The sequence below is a fragment of the Wolffia australiana genome, chromosome 2 (genome assembly GCF_029677425.1).
Source record: "Wolffia australiana isolate 7733 chromosome 2, ASM2967742v1".
NCBI lineage: Eukaryota > Viridiplantae > Streptophyta > Magnoliopsida > Alismatales > Araceae > Wolffia > Wolffia australiana.
This window is the reverse complement of record NC_135836.1, coordinates 6,937,501-6,960,233: the sequence shown is the minus strand read 5'-3', so window position 1 is coordinate 6,960,233 and position 22,733 is coordinate 6,937,501. Positions and strand designations below refer to the sequence as shown.

Genomic DNA, 22,733 nt, shown 5'->3' with positions numbered 1-22,733 from the left:
TATGGGGCCACTCATGTATTACTAGCCTAAGTGATACATTGGTGTATCCAATGTCCCTTGCGAATGTGGGGCCTGATCTCTTTCCTAAATCAGGATTCCAAGTGATGGTATAGACAGCATGCCCAAAAGGACTGGTATAGATAGCACACTAGTTTACGAGCAGAAGCAAAAGCGTGAGCAAAATTCTTGCAGAACAAATCATTTTGAAAGCAGGTGATGTTGTGCCATGAGAGATTCAACATGGGCCTGACCCCATAGTCCTATGATGGCAACCAAATTGGACTATCCAAAAAATCCTCTCTTAGAATCTCGGATCGTTTAACTGAATTAATACCAACTTTATGACAAATATTTAAGGGTGCACATCTCGTATCAATAATTTAAATTTTTTAGAACTTAATTTTATTAAGTTTCTTATTACCTGCATTTGATGCTTTTTAGATAAAATTTCCTATAACTTTATAACTCGTCTGTATCTATTTTTAAAAATGAATAATTTATATTTCTCTAGCTCCTCTGACATTAGGCATCCTTTGCATGTGCTCTCTATCTCTATATATTTCATCTTAGGAAGCCTCCTACTAATGTATCTTTCCCAAATTCATTCTCTCTCTCTCTCTCTCTCTCTCTCTCTCTCTCTCTCTCTCTCTCTCTCTCTCTCTCTCTCTCTCTCTCTCTCCAAAATTCCATTCTTAACCTTGATGATAATTTACAACCCTTCTTCCTTAGTAATTTCAAGTGACATACTCAATTGAGTGTATATCATTTTTTCATCTCTCTAGTTTGCATTTGCATGACCTATATGCTTTTAAAAAAAAATTAAAACATGTGATGTATTTCGTCACTTTATCTAAAAGCTATCATATTTGTATGGTTTTGATCTACAAACTATCACTCTCCTTGTGATGCCTTTTTTGTTCTCTTTGTTATTCTCCTCATCCATCAGTTTCTAAATATATATAAATCTGAATGAAGGGTTATTTTTTTATTTAAATTTAGACTGAAAAATATTACCAATGAAAATTTTCACATTAAGTAATCTATATATTAAGCATTAGGCAAGATGTTTATCTTCAGGGATTTAGTTAAATATTTATCACTTTATTAAGGATATAAAAGTGAAAAAATATAACAATTGAAAAAGGTGGATGGGCAGTGCATGCATTCACGTGTGACGGTCAGCATGATAGGAGCTCAAGTCAGGACCATTTATGGACGTGTTCCATGAATTGATGGAAAAAATGCAGGAAAATGAGGAAGATTCTTAAATTTTTGTATTTAAATCATTCATGCTTAAAAAAACGGAAATTGCATACTTCAACTCGTGATGGTTCAAAAAACATGTACCGGCAGTCTTTAAGCTTTAAGGAGATGAGTTTATCGACAAATCAAATTAGCCAAAGCATTGTCTCCTTGCATAATCTGGATTCCAAAAATTCATCAATTGTTTGTGAATGAATCGAATGACTCATCCCTAAGTTATTAGTGAACTATCTCTCCAAGGACTGTGAAAGAAGTTCCTTAATAAATATTCTGGTTACTGCTTCGACTCCTATTCCCCAAAAAGCGGATCCGCCCGAGTATCTATGAATAAATCAAATTCATGAATTACGATAAAAGGGCTTCTTATTGCATGACAATGAAAGCACTTTTTCATAATTTCATATAGTAGGGGATTTCACTTGGAAAAGAAAATGTTTCATACTAGCGGATCCGGGTCCATGACTATGAGTTCCAATGCACGAGATATTGTAGCATTTATCAACCAGACCCTATCAAATAGCATTACTCACAAGAAAGCAATTATATAAACTAATACAATCAAATCATCTCTCCATAGAAAAACTTGGGATTTGCGATCCAAGGTTGGTTCAGGATTATGGAATCCTCTTCTATCATAGAAAGGGATGTTGCACAAAATATACTTTTAAGTAATTTCCACATAGATCCGACATCTATCTGTATGAAGAAGAAATCATGTGAGGAAACGGATTCTTATTTTTTAAAATGGTAATTCATACTTGGAATGAGCATAAAAAAAATTACGATAATTATTTATCTTTTAAGTTTTTCCACCAGATTGATTGATCAAGATTTTTTGTCTCCGTCCACACCAAATGAAAAAAACGGGATGTTTGGATTCTTTGTGAATGATTTTGATCTAGTTCATGATCAATTATAACTATGAATGCACTCTGAAGGGATTCTAATGGGAAGAAAAATATTACAGTCAGTTTGTTAAAATACAATGGTATTTTTTCGTCTGAACTAAGGAAAAGATAGATAAAATGCAAAATATGTCTTATTCTATTGTTGATCAGAGATTTCTTTATTTTGAAGAAAGGGAAGGAGCCCTTGACCCCCAACATACATAGGAAGATTTATTAAATCACATAGTTTGAGCTCCTAGAATATAGTGACCTTGTGGCAATCTATTTGATTGTAGCGAAAGGACCAATGAATTGGGATTTCCCTATTTAGTCAGGTCATTTTGGGTAAAATGCATTATTTTACATTAAGAGAGTGAGCTTTAACAGAAGAATTCAGTGTTCTTGCAGAGTGGAACCGTGCAGTGCCATACATGAGATAGATCTTACAAAGAACAAAGCTTTTCTGAATAAGACAATTCATTCGGGACATAATAAGAACCTTGATCTAGGTTCATATGGGGAGGGGAATATAGGGAGAGGCAAGGTAGAAGTTCCCTGGGTAGGAGGGTCAAAATGAGAATGATAGGAGGGGTTGAACAGAGGGGGTAGGGGTCAACCAGGGATGAGCCGGCTGAAGATCCTGTGAGACGATCATGGGGATAGGGGATCGTAGGACGGTCAAGGGGACGGGACCGTGATAAGGAGGATTGAGATAGTGAGCCAAGAGGCCAATGTTGTTTTAATTGTTGACTGCCCTCCTCAAGGGAGGGCTATACATATTATAAGAGAAGGAAGCAATCTAACCGAAACATGAGATGACTAAAATACCCCTAGCGTGCTAAAATTACTAAGATACCCTAGGGGGTAGAGGATCATATCAGGACCCAACAGATCCATTATTTTTCCTATTCAAAGATCATCCCTTTGTCTCTGTATTTTCACATCGAGAATCAGTTGCAGATAACGTGATGTCAAAGGGGCTTTTACTTCCCAAAAAAAACCTCCTACATCTATATATAAATGTTGGTTCATCCAAAATACATAAAAAAAGCACTTCAAATTGTTGATTCGTCGCCGGAGATGGCCTAGAACTAATAGTTTATTATCTACTAGATCTTCCTGTTCTATTGCTATATCCAAGAGTTATCTATAAGTATGGAATATGTTCCCATCTAAAGAATTGGCTATTGGATCAAATGACAAAAAAATTGTTCAGAAAAAGATGGCTTTTCCCATATGACAGGAACAACGACCATTCATGTGACAGGAAAAATATTCTCCCATTCCTCAGCTGTAAAGATATGTGGCCATGAAAAAGAGATCAAGGGGAACAGAATCAACCGGGTAATAAAGTTTTGGAAACACTTCTTTATACCATATTATTGACCTTGAATCCATGTAAAATATGCTACTACTGAAACATGGAAGAATTTAAATCTTAGATCAAAACACTATGTATGGATGATATGAACTGTCTAATCAAGAATTCTTGAATGGAGAATCAACATAGCCTATTAATCACTATATCTTAAATTTTCCATTTATGAAACCATGTAAATCCATCAGAAAATAATTGCATGTCCAATGAAATGTGTTCTCTACTCCAATAACGAATCATTGATTTAACTGAATCATTAAAAAAACTAAACGTTTTTCTTCTTCTCAGGTCGATGGATCTTCACAATTGGAAGATCTCCCATATGTATATTACACATTCAAATTGACTGAGCCTAATTCTAATTTTTATGTTCCGAACAAAAAATATACACGGGGTCCAGTTCAGTATATTCAGGTATCCACGACCAAGAAAAGAGGTACTGGATTATCTGTCTGGTAGGCCTCAAAGGATCAGGGTGGAATTCCAACAGACGTCTATCTATTCTCTATTTCACCTGACCCAATTGTACTTGTTTTGGGAACATTCAGTGTCAATGTCACTGAATGGGCAAGTCATCGATCCCTAAAATGGACTATATAATGCACTTTATCTATTGAATTATGGGTGGGAATTTTACCATAGGTATCTTTGCATCTAACATTATGTGATTACTGTTCAGGGTAAATGATGTCAAAGCAGACTTCTCATTCATCAGACAGAGAAGATCACCTATTGCAATTTCAACAGCTCAGATTGTGGGGATCCTCCAGAATACATTGTATCAACACAGATACTAGGTATATACATATCAATTAGATCCGAGATCTGCTTTTGAATTTCTCATTCAATAAGCATTTTCAATATTATGCCTTCAAGATGACTCAAACCTCCACGTTATTTAACACAAGATTTTGAGTCTTGCGAGTCTACCATTTCACCATGAAGGCATCTATAAAGTTAATTGTATTCCATAACTATGATATCTATCTAGTGTGATGTATGGAGTATATGACAATGATGGAGTATTGGAGTATTTCTACTCGGTCATATTTATAAAATGAAGGTCTGACTCAGACATCAAATTCATTTGATTTGAATTATCTGTAACATACCTTGTATTTATATGTCAATTTCAAAAAATATATAAATAATATAAATGTGAGAATACTATTAAATTCTAGATGAGAAATATAAAAAAATAAATGATGTGGAATCAAAATGAATACTTGATTCAATAGAAGCCAAAAGAAGTTAATATGAGACCCAAATAACATTACATATGTCAAAAACATGTCTAATTACGGTCATTACTACTCCTAAACAGAATTTCATGATAGAGGGATCTATATGTTAAATACGATCGAATGGCCCCCTAGCTCATGTAATGAGAATGCACATAACCCTTTTAAGTTCTGTTCAAGAATGGGCGGTTTCGGATACTGTAGATCGGATATCGGACGAATATCGAATATCCATCTGATAATGTGTATCAGGATGAATATCATAGGCCTCCGAATGGATGTTTATACTGGATATTGAATCTGATATTCATTTTCAAAATCGGTACCAAAAAATGGTGTCCAGATAAATGTCCGATATCTGAAGACCAGTTAAAAAGACCAGTGCTATTGTTCCATATGGGAAATGTTTAGAATAAAAAAGTAAAAATACCTCATATCATTTATAAAGTTGAAAAAAATATTACACTTTACCCATTGCAATTACTAAATGTATATTGGGCTAATATTGGGCCCTGCGGCAAGAGCGATATGGCCCGTTTTGCTCTGGCCCAGTTTCAAACTACGAAATTATAAGAGAAATATTAAATGAAAACCATTAAAAAAATGAAGAAATGCTCAAACAAACAATATATTTGGCTTTGAATATTTTTGTTATGCATCCTAAATTAATTAAAATATATTTATTCATATGTTGGATATCTGAAAAACTGATATTCAATATCGTCATCCTACAACCTTTAAGACGAGGATGGATGCCGATATTGAGACGGATATCGGTACTGTTGTAACCGATATCTTCTGCTTCACCATCCATCCCAATAGTGTCATCTAATATCGGGTCTGGGAAGGGCGAACACTAATCTAAAGGGGGGGAACCAGTAAGTAGAAACAAATATTCTCTACCTTCATATCCAATTCATGCAAGTCTTTTAATTATTGTGAAATAAAATTTACCATATAAATATTTACTACCCTGAAGAAAGTTGGAAGCTGGGTATATACATAAATATATATCTTTGGAGGAGGCGTACAGTTTGCTCAAAGCGTCTTCATTAGGGTTTTTGGTAACACCTCTGAAGCAGAGTTTTTGGCCAGTGCTCCTTTGTAAAACCCATCGTGATTTTGGGTTCATACTATTGAATCTAATGGCTTTCTGGGGTGAGTTTCTGATCCGACAATCCTCTTTCTGCCCATCTTCTGTTATAGTGATGATTGTGGTGTATTCTTCTCTTTTACAATTCATAAATTGACACAGGAATGAGTTTTTTCCTTCCCCTCGCTGAATGCCTTATCGTTTTTTTTTTGGAAGGCGTCGAGGTGAAGCCAGGCAAATCTTTCACTCTAACTCATGACAGCAGTCGCGGGGCTTTACGCATTACGCAGGTGAACTGCTGAATCGCCTCGTGTCCCTTCCTCATGAATTAATTTCAGTTTTTGAAAGCAATTTTTGGTCCAATGTTGTTTTCACGAAGATATCTTTGTTGTTTTTTCTGTTGTTTATGGATACAATCAGCTTTTTAAAATTTCCTTCTGTATAAAAATTGAATTTTTATGTTTGTTTTCTCGAATAGGCTACTTTAGGCAATGGGACGGCTTCAAAGAGAACTGTTGTGCAATGCAGTGTCGCCAATGAGCAGCCAGTTCTTCTGTGTTCTCTCCTCCCAGACAAGTCTGAATCTTGCAGCTTGGACCTTGAATTCGAAGAAGAAGATGAGGTAGTCTTCTCCGTTGTTGGGCCTAGAAGTGTCCATCTTACTGGGTATTTCGTCAATGAGTCCAGGCACAATGTGGAAGACTCTGAGGACAGGTATTTATCTCCCTTGATATTTGCTATATTTTGAAGCGCATGTTTCTTAAATTGTTTTCCCAAAAAAATGTTTCTTAAATTACTTTCTTGAATGTTTTTTTTAAGTGATTCATATGGTGGAGATGTTTGGGAGATTGGAAGTGACGCTTCCGGCAGTGGCGATGATGAAGACTTCATGAATCGCAGCGATGATGATGATGATGATGACGACGACGATGTTGACATGTCGCCCACAAATCGTCCAAACAGCGGAGGTACTTAAAATAACAGAACATCTAAAATTAAGCCAAGCAACGGTATATGATACACGAAAAGCTACTCACAATACTGAACACGTATAGTGGTGTAAATGACATCCTGAAATCTGCCATCCGCACTCGAATCTTGATATAATATCTAATTTCTGACTTCTGAGAATACTTCCCGATTGACTTGTGTGCTTTTAAAGCGGTTAAAATCTCTTACCTCCCTACGTTTTGTTGTCAACGCTTGAAAAATCAGTTGTGAGTGTCTCATACTCATTCATATCACTTATGATGATCTTATGAGTATTATTGTAAAATAATGCATGGAAGCATGTCGGGATTTTTGTTCTAGAAGATTTGGTAATGCTGAGCTTTTCAACTTCCTTTGTTAGAAGTTTAGCCTAAAATTTAACATGGATGGGTAGTTACTGAGTTCAGTAAAATTCTTTATTTCTGAATTTTATGTGCTCATGCAATTTATTTCAATGCAGTCGTCATTGAAGAAATTTCTGAAGATGAACGGCAAGGGCATGAGGGCAATGCTGTACCCCAGGGTCAAATTGTGAAGTACAACAAGTCAGCTGAAGTGGAAAGTGAGGACGAAGATGGATTTCCAGTTTCACCCACAAATAAGGCCCAGAAAAATAAGTCTGCTAAAAACAAGAAAGTGGATAGCAAGTCACTAAATACCAATCAGAGCAAGGAAGCTGAAGTTGATCTCAAGGAATCTTTTGAAGTGTAAGACCAATTACACGAGACTTCAACATTATCTTTTCTTATGTTTTCTATTCTTATACTTAATCTAATGGAGGTTATCTTTGTTTTTTGACTATCAGTACCGGAAAAAAAAAGAAAAAGAAAGAGAAGACAAAAGCTACCAACTCTCTTGACGCAAATGTGGACCGTATAAGCAGGAATAAAACCAATGGTGAACATCCGGAAAGTTTGAAAAGTGGAGATAATAAAGCACGCCAGGGGGATTTAAAGCAGGGCCAGGAAAAGCCTCAGAATGAGGGAACTACAACAGAAACCGATGAGAAGTAAAACTTTTGTTATGCCTTTATGTAGTTCTGTTTATTCAGTTATTCCATTTTAAACCCAGGGTTCGGCTCATCCTATATCGATGACAATGGACAATGACATTAACGAGTCATCATTGTTAACACTATTTTTTTGAATTAATAGTGTTAACAATGATGACAAAATGTTAACACTATCATTGTTAACACTATTCGTTCAATCATCTTGATGGCAAATTCTCTGTCGTCTAGCCATTGTCTTAACGTCTCCTTGCCATCCTTGTCATTGTCATTGTCATTCATCACTGTGTTATCATTGTCTCATCCTTGTCATGTCATCGCCTTTTCATTGTTGTGTCACTGTCTCATAGTCTCGCTGTTGTCGCGTCATCAGTGTTCCATCCTCATCCTATCATTGTCATTAGGGTTCGCCCAACCGATATCCGTTCGTCATCCGGTATCGGACAACCGATATCGGGGGAAAAAATGGGACGGTGCCAGATATCGGATATCGGATATCGGACGATATCCGTCTTTGAGGGGTAGACGGATATCGGTACCGGATACCGTAGGTAGAGGGACGCGACGGATACCGGATGCCGGATATCGACCGACAAAAATTAAGTTATCAATCTCATTCATTTGTTTATTTAAATCTAACGACTTACGTTTTGATATGTTATCAATTAATATATACAGTGTAATATTTTTATTTTCTTCCATGTGGGATAACAGGATTCGCAGTTTACATTAAAATTCGAATCTTGGTATCCCATATGGAAGATATTTTAAATCGTGCGCTGTATATATTAGACAAGGTATATATATTAATAAATTAATATTATATTGATATATTTTCTTTATATTTTAATCGGCTTATATATAATATATATTTATGATATTAATACACCCGATATAACATATAACCCTTTGAGTGTGTTAATGGAACATGGTATAACATTCATATTGTCCTCTGACAGAAATCTAACTTAAAAAAAGAATTATTTTGATTTGATTCTTTCGTCTAATAAATACAGGCCGAAATTTCTTTTATCTTCCATATGGGATAAAGTAGTCAGAGTTTGTTAATCTCGGAATCCTGCTGTTATCCTATATGGAAGAAAAAAGAAAGTTCGACTTGTATCTATTACAGCTCCAATAAACAAATTAAAAGCTCTAAATACCCTTTACCTCAGGTTGATTCGCCTAATCTCTCTTCAATAATGAATTAATATATTTTTATAAAATATATCAGTGTTGGATATCAAAAACCGATATCCACACCCGATATCATATATCGTCAGCCTTCCCCCTGAGACGGAGACGGATCTCGACATCTAGACGGATATGGGTAACGGATATCGGCACTGTAGCAACTGATATCTGATACCGATATCCGATATCAGGATATCGGAATCAAAGGATACTGGAAAATTGCCTTTCCGGTATTCAATACAGCATCCGTCCCGACACCGGCATCTGGTACCGGTATCGGGACGGGCGAACACTAATTGTCATATTCATTGTCTCGTTATCATATGGATGTTCATCATCCTCCAATCCTAATTAAACATGTGATGAATCTGCGAATTGAGCAGGAACACTGATGTTATCAGCAAGCAGAAGAAGAAAAAGAACAAGAAGAAGAAGGCTAAAGACATTTCCGCTGGAGAATCAGGTCCTGACAATAGCAATGTTGCAGAGCCTGAGAAAATGTTAGTCCTTCGTTCTTTCACATGATTCATTTATCCTATTCAGGGTCCCGTCTGCATTTCATATTTTAAAAAATTCGTCTTTAATGCTGCAGTGGTGTTAAAAGGGCCGCCAGTGATGCCCTTGGTGCTCCAACCGAAGGTGATAATAAGCAACAGAAGGACAAGAAAATGCGGGAGACTAAGACTGCTTCATCAGAGTCAAAGGAAAAAGCTGAGGCTGCTCGAAAACCGAGAACATTTCCAAATGGTTTAGTCATCGAAGAGGTTGCAATGGGTCAACCTGACGGCAAACGAGCATCTCCTGGAAAAACTGTACCTTAATTTGAACTAGGCCTTTTTCCTTTATCTGAAAACGAGACAGAATCATAGTCATTATAATGATTTAAGGTCAATGATGTTGGTGATGATGGTGGATGATGACAGATTGTTGTCTTTATCCAGCTTCCGGAGTCTTTAACACCTTCATTGCCGACATCCATTGTTTGATGACGAACCGTCTCTGTCATCATCTTACTGCTTCCAAGAGTCTCTGTTGTCGTCATCATCATCATCCCTCATGTCGAAGCTATGATAGATCATTTAATCATATTTTATTCATCATCATTATCATCCGGTTGCCAAGAGCTGAGGATGAGTTCTTATTGTCATTGTAGTCTTGTTTCCAAGAGTCGACATTGTTGTCATCATCCATTTTTAAGAGCTATGATTGGAGTATAATCATGTCATCATAGTCATTTTCCTCCAGCTTCCAATAGCTGTTATCTTCACCTCCATCCATTGGCTGAAGATGGAATCATCATTGTCATCTTCTGGTTTCCTAGAACTGACATCGTTGTCATCATCCATCGTTTCCAAGCTAGGATTGATCATTTAATCATGTTCTCCCCCCATTATTATCATCCAGTTTCTAATAACTGTTATCATCTGAATCGATCATCAGCTGTCAGCAAATCTTTGTTGTCACTTGCCTAAGCCACAGGTGGATGAACATGACGAAAAGTGATTCGTCGTCGTCTACCAACCTAGTTATAAGACTGGAAATCTTCATAAACTGGAATGCACACCAAATATATTTTTTTTGACGATAAGGTTAACTATCTTTGTTTTTACTCAGGTTTTTGTTCATTACATTGGAAAACTACAGAATGGGAAGATCTTTGACTCGAACATTGGTCAAAGGCCCTTCAAATTTCGCCTTGGTATATCCATTGACCTTTTCTTCTTCTTCCCCCTTCGTCTGCTGAAATCGGTTCTATTTTTGCTCCAGGGGTAGGACAAGTAATTAAGGGCTGGGATGTCGGTGTTGACGGTAATATACCTTAAAAATTATCTCTTAAAATTCCAAATTTACTCATAAAAAGTCAGTAAAATGATGCGTTGACTTTTCTGGGTTTCAGGTATGAGGGTGGGTGACAAGAGGCGGCTTACAATTCCTCCTTCCATGGGGTAGGCATGGCATCCTATGGTGGTTTAATTTATCATCATGATGAGGGTATTTTGGTAATCTTCTTTTTGGGTATAACAGATACGGTCAAAAAGGCGCTGGCGGCGCAATTCCAGGTAACTCCTGGCTCTTGTTCGACGTCGAGCTAGTCAACGTCAAGTAGCGATGTTGGGCGAAGGTCAGCCTTAGCCGCAATTTTGTTTATGATTATGGTAGTGGTTGTGATTTTCATGACTATGATTATGTTATGAGGCATTCATTCTTTTGTGAACTCACCTTTTGAAGGGAGGACAGTATATCATGAAAGTCATCCATATTTACTGTTCAGATCTCAGATGTGGCTCATACGTTATAGTTGGCGACCTTTGATGCATTTGAAATATGTCAAATTCAGGTGAAACTAGTTAATAAACTCTAGTATTTGTTGAAAGATGAATAATTTCTTTGAATTATCGCCTAAGGCAAACAATTATTCTGCTTTTCTGACTTCCTGAGTTTAACCACTGTTGGTGACTTTTGGTTTAAAGTAATCCTGTTTTCATCCTTGGATCCAATTCATTCAGTTCCATTATAAACATGCGTACAGAGTTTTGAGGATCCGAGTCAAAGACCTTTCTTGGATCGGCAGGAATCATGATGCAAATTCTCCAAATTAAACTTTTGGAATGTTATTTTTACTTGAAATTTTTCACTAATCTCATATGAGAGACAGTATACACAACTCTCTCATGATCATGTATCACATCTGTTTATGTGAGATGATCATAAATAATAATCTTCAAAGGTATATATTGGAAAAATAAAGTTGATGGAAGTTATTGATTGGGTACACAAGTTATTGATTGGGTACACCTTCATTAGAAGCTTTTGATGAGCTTTAGAATTCAAAATCGTAATAGATAGCAATTAATTCTCAATATTTTATTATAGTTCGGAATAATCTACTCTATGAAGTTTACTTCATCGTAGTATGATCCTGAGTAAAATTATGGTGAACAACGCACTTCCTTAAAAAATAAGTTTATAGAGATGTACACTTTTATAGGGGGACAATTATAAGTTGATCAACATATCTACATGACTACAGTCTTAAGCAAATGATGAAAGCGTAAATCAATTTTAAATGCATCTATTAAAGCAATTGAATGATCTAAAAGAATATTTGTATCTTTGGATAAACGTAAGTGTAGGATGGTATGAATGAGTCATGAGATTGATTTTAAAACCCATCTACATATAATTATAGCATAAATATTAAAATCCCTCAAAACGGCAACATTTTTTTTAAAAAAAATCACAATTCATTCACTTGGTTTTAACTTTTAGATATTAAAACTCATGGAAACAAGGCACTTGAGTGGTGCTTCCATATTTCAAGTAGAAGTTTCCCTTTTTATCTCTATTTGTTGAGAGGTTCATTGATTTTATGCACAAAATTTGAATTTCAGATTCTAAAAAGATCATCCTTCATGACTTCAAAACATGATTTTTAAAGTTATCCTGATTGACTTGCAGATCATGAGATGGCCCTGATTCACATGAGCATAATAAAACTTCCAGATTTGTGTCGTTTCTTGCATTGCCTGAAGCTAAAATAATATCATAGACTCTATCCCTAAATAAAAATAAAGTTACTGGCAAAAGACTGTAGGGTCATCCAGCATTGCATCAGTTTTCCAATGTTTTTTGGGCCATCCAGCATAACTTCATGGAAAAAAAATAATAAATATTTTTTGGGCTCAACCGACTTCTGAGTTTGGACAAATAGAAAAAGAATAATTTTCCAAGATTAAATAATTATTTTTATTCGTTGCTGATTTTCTTATCATCTGATAAGAGTATAAAATATCAAAATACTTCCTATTTCTCCATGTAATTCTAGATCAAGACAAGGGAGAAAGAAGAAAGTGACATGGCAGTGGAGTTGGTACTGGGAGATGAAGATAACTAATTCATTTGTATATATAATTAAAAAAAATCAATAATATCATTATTACATACCAATAATGATACCATAGTTTTAAATCTTCCTTTTTCAATTTTTGTGTATTTTTTCATCCGTTTTCATCTTTAATTACAAGATTACTTTTTGGCGATGCCAATAGGCGGCGCACTGTCCTGATGAAGGTCTTAGACCTATTTAAAAATTTTCTTTTATGTCTCTCTTCTGTTTTTCAATAGTTTTCTCAAGAGAATGTAAGGTTAATCAAGATAAAAAGACTCAGAAAATTATAAAAAATAGGAAAATTCATTAGACATTATGGTTATTTCATGAACTTGAGTTTGAAATTTTAATAAATATATGAGCGACCATTTTTTAAATTTACATAGAAAGTGTATTGTTAACGTTATTTTTATTTCTCGCATTCAAGATAGACTCTAGATTCTCGTGATTGACTGATAAAACACTATTTAATGTGATGAATACCAATAAGTAATGATGAAATATATCGAGTATCATTAAATTGGGGCTCATAAACCACATGTAATAAGAACCCATAAGAATAAGAAACATTAAGGAATAAAGTTTTAAATTGGATTTCAAAGTCTTCTTGCTTAATTAGAAACTCATTCTGATTGTTTTGGATACTTCATAAATAGAATTAGAGGATCATACTTTGAGTCTTTTACCTAGCTTCCAAGGTCACATTTTGACTAATTTATTTGATACACTGGGAAACACTCTCTCAATTTCTGATAAAATTTGTACCATTTTGAGTGGTGATACAAAATGTGGTAATAAGTGCAGTACATGAAGTACATGATGACCGATTATAATTTAGATATCATCTCCTAGCTGATCATTGGGTCGCATAAAACCTCTTAGCCACCGGTTTTTGCATGTTCTTCAACCTTATTTTTTGATCTTGATTATTTACAGGAGACATTCGATTATATATAAATCTCCAAAGGTTAAGCCATATGATATTTGAATTATAAAAATAACTTAATATAATTCTATAAAACTAAAGTTGAATTCGTCTATTTCTTATATTGTTTCTTTGATGCATAATAGATAAAAGATATGCATATCTAAATGAATAAATTCAATGAGATATGAAGTTCAATATCAGATTGTACAGTTTTGTAATCGTTCAACATCAGCCTTCCTCTAATACTTTTGAATAGTAAAATTCAAGTCATAAAATAAAATCACGATCAAAATATGATCAATTTGAATATAATTTAAGACTAAGCAAGAATAAACACATTGATAGATCTGCACAATGAACTATTCGAGATAATCATTACAAAATAAAATACTTGTTTTGAACTTGAAGTCGCTCCTAAAAAGCGTTTATTTCTAGTGAGAATACAATCAATAAGATAAAAATGTTTAAAACTTGAAACTCATATTTTATAACAAAAATTTAACGAGATACTAATATTTTTAAAGCCAAGCAATTTTAGAATTAAATTAAACATTTTTTCATCCATTTAAATATTAAATTTGGCTTCCTTCAAGACATTTCTCCATTTTCTATGCAACACAAAAGCATTGGAAAAATATTTGAAAACTTAGACGTAATGAAATATTAGAAAAAAAAGTGGATTAAATCTCACATTATACGAATTCAGGGGAATTCCTTGAAGTCAAGAGGGTTGCCTAACAACTAAGGAAAATAAAGTTGAGTATTCCATCATACTTTGTTTTGAAATTCTAGGTCCTACACAAATCTAAACCCCAACCTTAATTATAATATATACTAACTACATAGCTAATATGGAAGACTGAAGATTATTAAAGGCCAGTTTTCCAACTATTGAAACAAAAAAAATTGAATGTTCCAGGGTCCTGAATCAAGAGATTAGCCTTTTTCTCAATGCCAAGTTCAAGACCTCAGCTCCAAATATTGGTAGATTTCTGGTCCTGATGGATCTCAGAACTTGGTTAATGATGATCCCAACCCACATCCTAGCCAATCAAAACCATCAGATGACCACATTGCGCAGTGGACCCATAAAATCTTACATAACTTCATGGTGGTCTTACATGTGGTTAAGCAGTAATGAATTGCGCGTCGCCCAGGAGAAGATAATTTCTGGTAGTTTGTTGGTCATACTAACAATTACATCCAAGATGGAAAGCATAGAAGGGAAAAGAACTAGGTAACAACCACTGTGGATCTAACTTGATATTTCTGGAAATAAGAGCCTTGAAATAATATAGTTATAGGTACCCAAGGAAGATGGCCAATCTCATCGAATCATGGACCGGATCATGAAAAATGAGAGAGATAAATCACGATACCGGAATCGATGCGGCTTCTCCTTCTTCCACGACCAAAATTTATCTCATCCCAAGGAAGAGAACCCTGAACACGGAAGAGAGTACCTCGGTTCAACGGCCTCGCATAGAAACGAAAAGACGGAAAACACAGTGCATCAAAAAGAAAAATTGCACGCACCTCATCATGAGTCATCATCCGTGGCAGAGTCAGCGCTGTTGGAGGCACGCTTGGCTTCAGGGGGCTCACCGTCGTCGCTGTACTCGCTCTCATAGTCCTCGTCGTAGTCCTCCTTGTCTTCGTCGTCCTCGCCGGCAGCACCATCCTCTGCCACAGAGGGCTCCTCAGCATTGGCGGCACCGCCGCGTGTCCCGGCGCGGCTTCTCTTGAGCACTTTCAGCTTGAGAACTGTCTTCTTGTCACAGCCGATCCAGGCGTCGCACAGGCAGAAGGAGCATAGGGCGTAATTGCCCTCGGCGGGGGCCTGGAACTTGCCCACGACGAGCCTGGATCCTGCCCGGACTCGGGCTGCGGCGGCGGTCACGGCAGCGTTGACTTCTCCCGGGCTGGCTCCGAGCGCCTCCCGGGCCTCCCGCACGGCTGTCGAGGCTGCCACCACAGCTGCCGCCTCGTCGGAGAAGCTCACCTTCTGCGAGATCCAGACCTCGTTGGCCACCGGATCTGCCAGCAGGAGCCAGAAGTTCTCGTCCTTGTGGAACGGGAACGATGGCGCGTGAGGCAGTGCCGCCGTCTGCCCGTTCCCCCTCTTGACCGTCACCCATGCGTACATGGTCACGATGTCGCCCTCCTGGATCCCCTCTTCGCCTTCCGTCTCGCATGTTATCTCCACCGTCACGTTGGGCATCGCCGCCAGCACCAACTCCACGTCCGCTGCCTCGTCCTCCGTCAGTCCTGCCACCTGAGTCAGCAGCTCCGACCTCTCCCCCTCTGCTATCTCCTGCAGGTCTGCTAGCGTTCGCACCTTCTGCAAAGTGTAACCGTAATTCAATTTGAGAATTTCTATACAAACTGTCAACCAGGTATTGAAAGGTAATTGATCCCGCTTGTTTAGTCATTCCATTCCATTCTTGTATGAAATAAATAGGATCAACTGAACTCATGATTCATCCCCGAATTTTCGGAATGTCGATCAAGGACTGAGAAAAAAGTTGATTCTGGAAGTTCGATTGTTCTTCTTGTTAGTACACATCTTCTCTTTTCCAGCATACGTTCACGGTAGAGATGGGAGATCGAATCGGATTGAGCAAAATTGATCAAAGCAATTGACGAAGATCAATCAGATTTGATCATCGTGATTGATCTGATCGATTAATCAAGTCTGATCAGTTCCATTGAGCAATGATTGATTATGATCGACAGGATTGATCCAAAAATCTATCATGATAAATCCAACGGATCAATCACGATTGATTGAAACCGATCAACGATAATTTCCATCTCATAGAAATTGAAATCTTAATCAATATAAGATATATAAATGTACAACGTACCTTTCGGGCAAGTTTCTTGACAATGGCATCAGAGAAGTGGGGAAGCTGGAGGAAGCATGCAATGCCCTCTGGGGATCCACCACTAACCTTCCTTGCACTGAGGGGCACAGCCTGCGCAACCTAAAAGTTAGGGCGAATTTTTCTCTCTAAAATTCTGCTGAAGGCATATTAACAGTTTTTCTCTTCCCAAACCATTAGCCATAAACCCTAAATCCTATAAATCTAAATCCAAAAAGGAAGAGAAGGCTCTTGGGATTCACCTGAATGATACTCTGAGAGAGCTCGACGACGCCAATTGCAGGCCTCAACCAGCCTCGGCCGTATGGATTTCGAGGCATCACCGAAATCTGGATTGTGCACAATTATTATAATCAACATAGATCAGGAATAAAGTTACAAGTTGAATGCAAAATTAACCTTGAATAGCTCTTCAAGAAGGCGTGGAGCAAGTTCCAGGACACGTTTGAAATCGCTCTCCAGCGCAGGAGGCAGGAGGGCTGAGTCACGGAGCAACTGGGCTTGAATCAATAGCTCCGTCTGATTCATAAAAAGGAAAATAAGGCAATGAAACAAATAAGGCCTATTTTTCTCAAAAGAAGGAAAGAAGAAGGCAGTCGGTGCTGTCTTCACTGTGGGCCATCTGGTTGCATTGAAACGAGGTGCTATTTAAGGCCAGGGCAGCTTCTAACGACGGGGTTATACATGAGTTGGAAGGACTCAAGGCGGCATGGTTTCATCGAGTAATGGTTGGAGAAATGTGGGTTTGATCCTGTTTTTGGATTGGCCAAGATGGGACTGTATGACTATGCGGGGAAGGTCACTGATTCGTTGGGTGATCGTCCCTTCTATCTTTTAAAAAAAGCCTACTTTTACTACCAAATGTAAAACCATGCCAAGGGCAAGACCATAGTTCTTAAAGATGTGATTCCATGATATTAATTTATATCAATCATTTTGATGAATGCTTGACTTCAGCTTTAGTTTATGTGTATTGAAGGCTTTTACAACCATGTTGAACATTAAATCCTTTTTGAAACATAGTAAACTTTTATAACATTTAAAGTGCCTTTCTTACAAATATATCTTAAGTGCCTTGGGAGATCATATTTTAACGAAGTGCGTGCCGAAGAAGTAAAATAAATGAAGTTAGCTCTTATTATCTTGATATATAATACGAAGAGATTAGACTTTGAGCAGTAACATAATGGGCTAAACCAAAGAAAGAAAAAGCAAAGGCTGGAAAGAAAATGATGGAAGGTTGTACCTTTACGAAGGCAGGGTGCTGTTTCCAAAATTTGGCCTGTTCGGATTTTATGTTCTTAGAGTCCAAGTTCAACTCGCTGCGCACTGCGAGAAACAGCTTTTGAAGGGGCTCATCATCGCTCCTCCGCACTGGAATTTCCACGTACTCTGAGGCTTTGATGAAGACGTCCATGACTTTGCTGTATTGCAGCCACTTAGATATTGGGAATTGACACAGGGAATCTATGATGATTTTTTTTTAATAAGAATCTATAATGAAGTTGAGGGGTTAGGTATAATGATCCAATCAGATCAGATCAGCGTTGATTGTCAGCATCACTTGATCTGACAATCCAAGAAGTTGATCTGGTCGAACATTTGGTCTGGATCTTGATCATGCTCGTGGACCAATACGATCCAACTGCTATTTGGTCCTCGACTGTCAGTCAGATCAAAATGTTTGATCAGATTGATTTGTCGGCGCATTAAAGTAAAAGACGCATCCATCAATGAAGAGATGCCTAATGTCAAGGATGGAGATAAGACGTTGGAAATGGAATGCAGTAACTAGTACTTTCCCGCATTTCATGAACGATTTAACTCTCGGTGGTGACCACAAATCACACAAGCAATCTGATCTTCGGATAGAAGTTCGGATCGACTCTTTAACAAGCATCTCGATTGAGATTGTCAAATGATCTGATGGGTTGTGATCATGGACCGGCAGTCCGATCAATCATTCGATCAAACAGATTGATTTGCCCTTCCCTAATGAGAAGAAATCAGCTGGCTATGTACCTTGGAGCCAGTGACGGTTTCATGTGATACACATAACTTCGCAAGGTGTCGTGCATAACATGATTCCCAGTGTACTTGGCTGATTGGCGGAGGTAGACCACTGCAATTATCAGAGGCAGCAGAATGCCGACCCCAACTATAGCCAGCAGAAGCCACCCGCCAGAGGATCCATCAATGTTCAACAAAAACTTTGGTAAAGCAATTCCAACTTGAAGTCCCTGTGTTGACGACAGACGGTGGTTATTTAATCCACTAAAGTCAAACAGACAAGAAGGGATCTTTCAACTAAATAATAGTAACATATATTTCTTAAAAAAGAGAAGGGATCTTTCACCTGCCGACCATCCGGATGGCCGTACTTCTCATAATTTTCTCTAGACACTGGGTCGGTTAGGGCTTGGTATGCCTTGGATATATACTCCACGAAATAATTGTGGGCCTCTGCGAGCGCCAGAAATCAGTCAAAATTTAGTTCTGGAGATCCAACTACGCTATTCAACACCAGAAAAAGAAACAAAAAAGAAACCTGGATCAGGGTTTTTGTCAGGATGGTACTGGACAGAGAGTTTCCTGTAGGATTTCTTTATTTCTGAGTCGGAAGCCCCTGGTTCCAACCCAAGGATGCTAAACGGTTCAAATGTTTGGACCTGGAAAGTGTCAGAAGTTAATTAGACCCGGAAATGTTTCGGTTGATCACAGATTTTGGGTGATCTTCCCTCTTTTTCTTCATAAAAAACATCAGATGATGATTAGATTAATGAACAAAGAAACATGGCACAAGTATCAGAGGCTGTTTAACATTAGCTTGAAAAATGATTCCGATCAACAAAAAGAAAGGGCAAGTATACAAATAGAATATCCATGTAAATCTGAATTTCAGTCTTTTTTCCTGTCGCCTGGATAATCAACTTAATAACCATGATTAAAAGGGAAGCATCCAACCCATGATGATAAGCAGTTCAGAAATATTAACCAAAAGTTATTCACCGTTTTTTGACACTCTCCTCAATTACACCCGATTATGCATCACATAGTTTGAAACTTTCTCCATAGGTCATACCTTATGAATTTGACCGAATGAATTTGAGTTTCTGGACTAATTGACCCTGACAAAAAGAATATATACATATATTCTTGAATGTAAGAAATAGATTCACGTCGATATTAATCTTAACTGCTAAGTTACTAGGGCTCGGTGCGCACTTCATGATACATGACCGTCAAGGAAAAACCCATTGAAAGGTGATCAAAGGTTCCAATTAGATATCAAGTTCGTAATAAGCTTTGAAGCGTATGCAACAAATGAATAGTAACTTGAAGAATCCAACCCAGAATAATCTACAAGAAACCTACCCAGAAGACCTATTAGATGCATAAATAAGAAAAGGGCTAGCAATGTATAACAATCGTGAAGAAGGTCCCCTCTCAAACCTCAAACTGGAGGGCCAACAGAGATTCCTAATGGATGACAGCTAGACTGATCTCAGATGTTTCTCCAGGCTCAATGCCAAAATTTCGAATGACTGGCGTACTGGCATAAATTGTATATAATAGCACATCGGTAAACTGCATTGAGAAATGACAAATTCTCTTTCTTTTGAAGTAACTCACAAATTCTATGCTGGCTATACAACACAGCAGAGATGGGAATAACCATATTCGAGTATCTTTTGGGAATTTCGGCCATCACAGCTCTTTATGGAGAATCCTCAATGGAGAAGTCTATGTTCATCACAGAATTTTGTGAAGAATTTCCTCTCATATTCTCCACCATGATAACTTGTTATCACCCTAATTATGCGCACAAGTTTACTATGAACTTCTCAAAGAGTTCAAATGCTTCATCTTAGTGAACATAACTCAAGGGCTCTGTCTCAAAAAGAGTAAAAACAAGGCATGTTTTACTCAAACTAAGACCCAATTATACTAGCTAAATGGATAAGAAGATAAAAGAGAGAGACTTAGGACAGAGTAGAAGATCCAACCTAGATGATGTATTCAGACAAACAGAGATAGGAACATGACAGCTCACTTGGTACGGCACTATTTTCTCTTTCAAGACGGACAGGTGTATTTGCCAAGTCATACTATATGTGGACGAAGTCAGAAAGTCGGTTTTCTCCTTGCAACCGCGACAAGGTACCCCAAGTCTCTCCTTGGGGATGCTAGTCAACAACATTTGTATTCAGATGTTCATGTCAAGTGACGCTCTTGATAGATGGTTTTGGCCAAAATGCCATGAAGCTTTGGTTCTTGTCCCCTGTGGTATCTCTATGATGCTGCAATTACCTGAACATCTTCTACACGACAGAGAATCTAGACGGAAATAATGATATAATCGCATAGAAGACCTAGCAGAGATGTAGGAAGAAGAAAAGAGACAATTGAAGAGAAGGTTCTGAAGTCAACGCTACAAATTCTAGATATTTAGATTCTCCACAGAATTAAGAAGGGTAAGGCACTAATGGGTGTTCGGCATGGGTAGTGGGATGAGGTCATGGAGTTTGCCCTGTAATTCCTACGCCTATACCATAGGGACTCCCTTCATCCGTACAAGATGGCAAGAAGTTTCGGACTTGATGCCATCTTCAACTTTCCATTGCCATTTAACGTTGTTTTGATATTATAATGTTTTATCTTTAAGTAGGATTTGGCGTCAGCGAGGTTGATGATGAATGGATGATGGAGATGACAATTATGAGTCCTTATCCTCATACATCTGTTGTTGACGAACTCATCACTGTCATCATCATTCGTTCAGGCTAAACATGGAAGATGATGAAGATGCCAACAAACGTTTCATCCATCCGCAGAGTTTTTAAGATTGAGTTCATTTGTCAATGAAGGAAATTCAACAAATGATAATACTAAAATATATCCTGTAAATTTTATTCGCCACAAAATCTATGGAAAACTGCACGAGTGGTTAAAAATGTAAACTCTGTCGCAGTTAAAATGTTTTAAAACAATAAAATTGAAAACTCCGCAATTAAAGTTTACAGGGAAAGAGAACTACTGAGGCAGAAGGTCTTCAAAATCCCCCATGGAGATTTATCCCAAGACATTGACGAATTGTGATATCATTTACTAGATCTTTTTGCCTTGCCATGCAGCATCCAGTATACACTGTTATTTAGCACATGCATTAAAATTAATGTTTTCTTCTGTCTTCACATTGTGATCTCCCTATGATTAGTATCGTCAGCGTCAAACAAAAATGTGGAAGCACACCCACCTAGTTTACTTTACAGAAGAAGGAAAATAACCCTTTTCGCTTTCTGTTTTATCCTTAAAGAATCTCTTTGGAGAGTTCAAACAATCATGCCGCATGCACAATAGATCCCAGAAACAATTATGAAATATTACTGCGATTCATCCCTCTCATCAAATGAAACAGCGGACGCCAAACATGCACTTTTACACCTCCGAATTGCAATAACGATGCATATAAAATAAAACCAATCCGGGCTTTACACTAATTCAGGAGAGCTTACCTCGCGGTTCACATGCTTGACATAGTAGACGAGACCCGCCAAAATCACCCAGAGCAACACAAGCGTGAGATTACTATACGTCGAGAAATTCGAGATCTACGGACAACAATGCAAAAGAAAAAAGATCAAACCCGAAAAATCTAACCAAAACCAATTAAAACAAGGGACAAATACCGAAGCTTTACCCGCTTGAATATGGATTTGCGATACTTGCCGGAACGCGCGCAAACAGAGCAGCGGCAGTGGATGCTCTTCGTCTTCTTCGTGGCGGCGTTGTAGATCCTAAGAAGAGTGTAAGGAAGCAGCGGCAACGCCAAGAGTGTCAGGATGAAGATCGGGAAGAGGGCGCTGTTCTCCTCCGCGTCCGCCATGGTAGACACGGACTAGGGGAGGAAATCCCCCGCCCCCCTTCACTCACCAATTCGACGAGACGAGGCCGACCCTTTCCCAGATCCGAGAA

At 37.6% G+C, this 22,733-nt stretch overlaps 2 protein-coding genes across 2 annotated transcripts; one reads left to right on the top strand and one right to left on the bottom strand.

The window, feature by feature from the left end:
• Positions 1-5,793: 5,793 nt before the first annotated feature.
• Positions 5,794-11,326, top strand: FKBP53 (FK506 BINDING PROTEIN 53). Its single transcript, XM_078591851.1, has 12 exons — positions 5,794-5,927; positions 6,079-6,152; positions 6,341-6,576; positions 6,682-6,830; positions 7,313-7,559; positions 7,658-7,861; positions 9,439-9,555; positions 9,648-9,867; positions 10,670-10,754; positions 10,823-10,864; positions 10,953-11,001; positions 11,081-11,326. Exons 1-12 carry the CDS (start codon positions 5,915-5,917, stop codon positions 11,160-11,162), a joined length of 1,518 nt encoding a protein of 505 aa, XP_078447977.1. The 5' UTR covers positions 5,794-5,914; the 3' UTR covers positions 11,163-11,326.
• A 3,670-nt stretch (positions 11,327-14,996) lies between these two features.
• ATERDJ2A (DnaJ / Sec63 Brl domains-containing protein) lies at positions 14,997-22,733 on the bottom strand. The gene is made up of 11 exons (XM_078591846.1): positions 22,459-22,733; positions 22,274-22,369; positions 19,306-19,426; positions 19,114-19,220; positions 18,780-18,997; positions 18,004-18,181; positions 17,157-17,276; positions 17,000-17,086; positions 16,740-16,850; positions 15,409-16,213; positions 14,997-15,315 (listed from the first exon to the last, which is right to left on the bottom strand). Exons 1-10 carry the CDS (start codon positions 22,642-22,644, stop codon positions 15,413-15,415), a joined length of 2,025 nt encoding a protein of 674 aa, XP_078447972.1. The 5' UTR covers positions 22,645-22,733; the 3' UTR covers positions 14,997-15,315; positions 15,409-15,412.